This window comes from Nanorana parkeri, unplaced genomic scaffold, assembly GCF_000935625.1.
Source record: "Nanorana parkeri isolate BGI_ZX_2015 unplaced genomic scaffold, ASM93562v1 scaffold4828, whole genome shotgun sequence".
NCBI lineage: Eukaryota > Metazoa > Chordata > Amphibia > Anura > Dicroglossidae > Nanorana > Nanorana parkeri.
Window position 1 is genome coordinate 4,205 of NW_017311090.1, and position 4,093 is coordinate 8,297.

The 4,093-nt window shown below is 65.3% G+C and overlaps 1 protein-coding gene across 1 annotated transcript in view; it reads right to left on the bottom strand.

Moving 5' to 3' along the window:
• LOC108804030 (echinoderm microtubule-associated protein-like 2) overlaps positions 1 to 3,141 on the bottom strand; it is a gene marked incomplete at both ends in the record, with an annotated part of 7,341 nt that extends 4,200 nt beyond the window's left edge. Inside the window, 6 exon segments of the mRNA XM_018575798.1 lie at positions 96 to 245; positions 319 to 414; positions 2,311 to 2,421; positions 2,522 to 2,591; positions 2,688 to 2,837; positions 3,040 to 3,141. Coding sequence (XP_018431300.1) covers positions 96 to 245; positions 319 to 414; positions 2,311 to 2,421; positions 2,522 to 2,591; positions 2,688 to 2,837; positions 3,040 to 3,141 — 679 coding nt within the window.
• Between the last annotated feature and the right edge of the window lie 952 nt (positions 3,142 to 4,093).

Here is a 4,093-nt window from a genome sequence, read left to right on the forward strand (position 1 = left end):
CGTGGCACAGGGCTTGGTGGAGCCTCATTCTGATGCCGCCATTGTCAGTGGCCATTTTAGACAGGTCCTCTTTGTTATGTATTCCACATGCTTACCTCAAACACCCCTTGCCTCTTGCTTAACGTGGCGGTTGCTCCTGTGGCCCCCTCAAGGCTCCAGTAGTACAGCTGGGACTTGCCACACGTGATGATCAGATTGGGTTCTGTGGGGTGGAAGATGGCGGCCAACACCGGCTCCGTGGAGCACTGGAAAGAGACACGTGTCATTGGCGTGATGCCATGTGATGTATTATGAGGCATGATCAGGAGGAGCACCTACCTTCACCTCGGTCACCTTCTGCTCACGCTGCCACTGCCACACAGACAAGACGTGGTCCCCGGATTCATCACATGCACACAAATGGCTGCCACCATCCTGCAAGGAGAAGAGAGGCTCAGGGGGGTCACATGGTTTGGGGAAGGGGTGTGGCCAGATGGCGGGAACACTCACTGTATTGGAGAGGCTCAGGGGGGGTCACATGGTTTGGAGGAGGGGTGTGGCCCCATGGCGGGAACACTCACCGTCTTGGAGCAGCTCAGGGGGTCACATGGTTTGGGGGAAGGGGTGTGGCCCCATGGCGGGAACACTCACCGTCTTGGAGCAGCTCAGGGGGTCACATGGTTTGGGGGAAGGGGTGTGGCCCCATGGCGGGAACACTCACCGTCTTGGAGCAGCTCAGGGGGTCACATGGTTTGGGGGAAGGGGTGTGGCCCCATGGCGGGAACACTCACCGTCTTGGAGCAGCTCAGGGGGTCACATGGTTTGGGGGAAGGGGTGTGGCCCCATGGCGGGAACACTCACCGTCTTGGAGCAGCTCAGGGGGTCACATGGTTTGGGGGAAGGGGTGTGGCCCCATGGCGGGAACACTCACCGTCTTGGAGCAGCTCAGGGGGTCACATGGTTTGGGGGAAGGGGTGTGGCCCCATGGCGGGAACACTCACCGTCTTGGAGCAGCTCAGGGGGTCACATGGTTTGGGGGAAGGGGTGTGGCCCCATGGCGGGAACACTCACCGTCTTGGAGCAGCTCAGGGGGTCACATGGTTTGGGGGAAGGGGTGTGGCCCCATGGCGGGAACACTCACCGTCTTGGAGCAGCTCAGGGGGTCACATGGTTTGGGGGAAGGGGTGTGGCCCCATGGCGGGAACACTCACCGTCTTGGAGCAGCTCAGGGGGTCACATGGTTTGGGGGAAGGGGTGTGGCCCCATGGCGGGAACACTCACCGTCTTGGAGCAGCTCAGGGGGTCACATGGTTTGGGGGAAGGGGTGTGGCCCCATGGCGGGAACACTCACCGTCTTGGAGCAGCTCAGGGGGTCACATGGTTTGGGGGAAGGGGTGTGGCCCCATGGCGGGAACACTCACCGTCTTGGAGCAGCTCAGGGGGTCACATGGTTTGGGGGAAGGGGTGTGGCCCCATGGCGGGAACACTCACCGTCTTGGAGCAGCTCAGGGGGTCACATGGTTTGGGGGAAGGGGTGTGGCCCCATGGCGGGAACACTCACCGTCTTGGAGCAGCTCAGGGGGTCACATGGTTTGGGGGAAGGGGTGTGGCCCCATGGCGGGAACACTCACCGTCTTGGAGCAGCTCAGGGGGTCACATGGTTTGGGGGAAGGGGTGTGGCCCCATGGCGGGAACACTCACCGTCTTGGAGCAGCTCAGGGGGTCACATGGTTTGGGGGAAGGGGTGTGGCCCCATGGCGGGAACACTCACCGTCTTGGAGCAGCTCAGGGGGTCACATGGTTTGGGGGAAGGGGTGTGGCCCCATGGCGGGAACACTCACCGTCTTGGAGCAGCTCAGGGGGTCACATGGTTTGGGGGAAGGGGTGTGGCCCCATGGCGGGAACACTCACCGTCTTGGAGCAGCTCAGGGGGTCACATGGTTTGGGGGAAGGGGTGTGGCCCCATGGCGGGAACACTCACCGTCTTGGAGCAGCTCAGGGGGTCACATGGTTTGGGGGAAGGGGTGTGGCCCCATGGCGGGAACACTCACCGTCTTGGAGCAGCTCAGGGGGTCACATGGTTTGGGGGAAGGGGTGTGGCCCCATGGCGGGAACACTCACCGTCTTGGAGCAGCTCAGGGGGTCACATGGTTTGGGGGAAGGGGTGTGGCCCCATGGCGGGAACACTCACCGTCTTGGAGCAGCTCAGGGGGTCACATGGTTTGGGGGAAGGGGTGTGGCCCCATGGCGGGAACACTCACCGTCTTGGAGCAGCTCAGGGGGTCACATGGTTTGGGGGAAGGGGTGTGGCCCCATGGCGGGAACACTCACCGTCTTGGAGAAGCTCAGACAAGTCACCGCTCTGTCAAAATGGCCGACTCCAATGACATGGAGGGTGCAGAGGCTGACGGAGTGCCAGATGCGGACATGAGGCGGCAGAGACTGCGGGAAGAGAACATACATGAAGATCTCACACACGCACACGCTTCCACATTGGAGGATTGGGCCATCGGGCAGGTCATACGTGTTCCGTGTTCCTTACCTTGCCATCCTGGGAGTTACCGGCCACTTGCCCGCTGGCGATGGTGACGGAGTCCGGATGGACGGCCAAGCTGTGGAAGACGGACAGACGTTACCTCACACACACACTTTCCTCCGGGGATGGAAGGGGCCACCACGTGGAAGGGGCCCCGGCATGGAGTTCTGACCTTTTGATGTCATCCGTGTGTCCTCGGTAGTGCCTCTGGGTGCCGGCCACGGGGTCATACAACACGCAGACGGCGGCGGTGAAGTACAGCAGCTCTCCGGACGGCAGGATGAAGAGGTTGCTGCGGCAGTCCCGGCCCCGGTACCCGTATCTGTGTACACGCCTCCAGTCAAGGTCTATAGACAGAACCACGGGGAAGGGACCGGATCAGAACCAGGGGGAAGGGCCAGATCAGAACCACGGGGAAGGGACCGGATCAGAACCAGGGGGAAGGGCCAGATCAGAACCAGGGGGAAGGGCCAGATCAGAACCAGGGGGAAGGGCCAGATCAGAACCAACACGGGGAAGGATACACCCAGTCCAGCTGCAGCTCTCTGCTGGGAACTTCTCCTTTCCCTTCGATATTATAGGAGGCCACCAGAGAGTCGGGAACATAGAGCGGGACGGAGCGCCCCCTCAGGACGCGGTCAGCAAGGGGGAGGGGGCACCGCGGTCAGCAAGGGGGAGGGGGCACCGCGGTCAGCAAGGGGGAGGGGGCACCGCGGTCAGCAAGGGGGAGGGGGCACCGCGGTCAGCAAGGGGGAGGGGGCACCGCGGTCAGCAAGGGGGAGGGGGCACCGCGGTCAGCAAGGGGGAGGGGGCACCGCGGTCAGCAAGGGGGAGGGGGCACCGCGGTCAGCAAGGGGGAGGGGGCACCGCGGTCAGCAAGGGGGAGGGGGCACCGCGGTCAGCAAGGGGGAGGGGGCACCGCGGTCAGCAAGGGGGAGGGGGCACCGCGGTCAGCAAGGGGGAGGGGGCACCGCGGTCAGCAAGGGGGAGGGGGCACCGCGGTCAGCAAGGGGGAGGGGGCACCGCGGTCAGCAAGGGGGAGGGGGCACCGCGGTCAGCAAGGGGGAGGGGGCACCGCGGTCAGCAAGGGGGAGGGGGCACCGCGGTCAGCAAGGGGGAGGGGGCACCGCGGTCAGCAAGGGGGAGGGGGCACCGCGGTCAGCAAGGGGGAGGGGGCACCGCGGTCAGCAAGGGGGAGGGGGCACCGCGGTCAGCAAGGGGGAGGGGGCACCGCGGTCAGCAAGGGGGAGGGGGCACCGCGGTCAGCAAGGGGGAGGGGGCACCGCGGTCAGCAAGGGGGAGGGGGCACCGCGGTCAGCAAGGGGGAGGGGGCACCGCGGTCAGCAAGGGGGAGGGGGCACCGCGGTCAGCAAGGGGGAGGGGGCACCGCGGTCAGCAAGGGGGAGGGGGCACCGCGGTCAGCAAGGGGGAGGGGGCACCGCGGTCAGCAAGGGGGAGGGGGCACCGCGGTCAGCAAGGGGGAGGGGGCACCGCGGTCAGCAAGGGGGAGGGGGCACCGCGGTCAGCAAGGGGGAGGGGGCACCGCGGTCAGCAAGGGGGAGGGGGCACCGCGGTCAG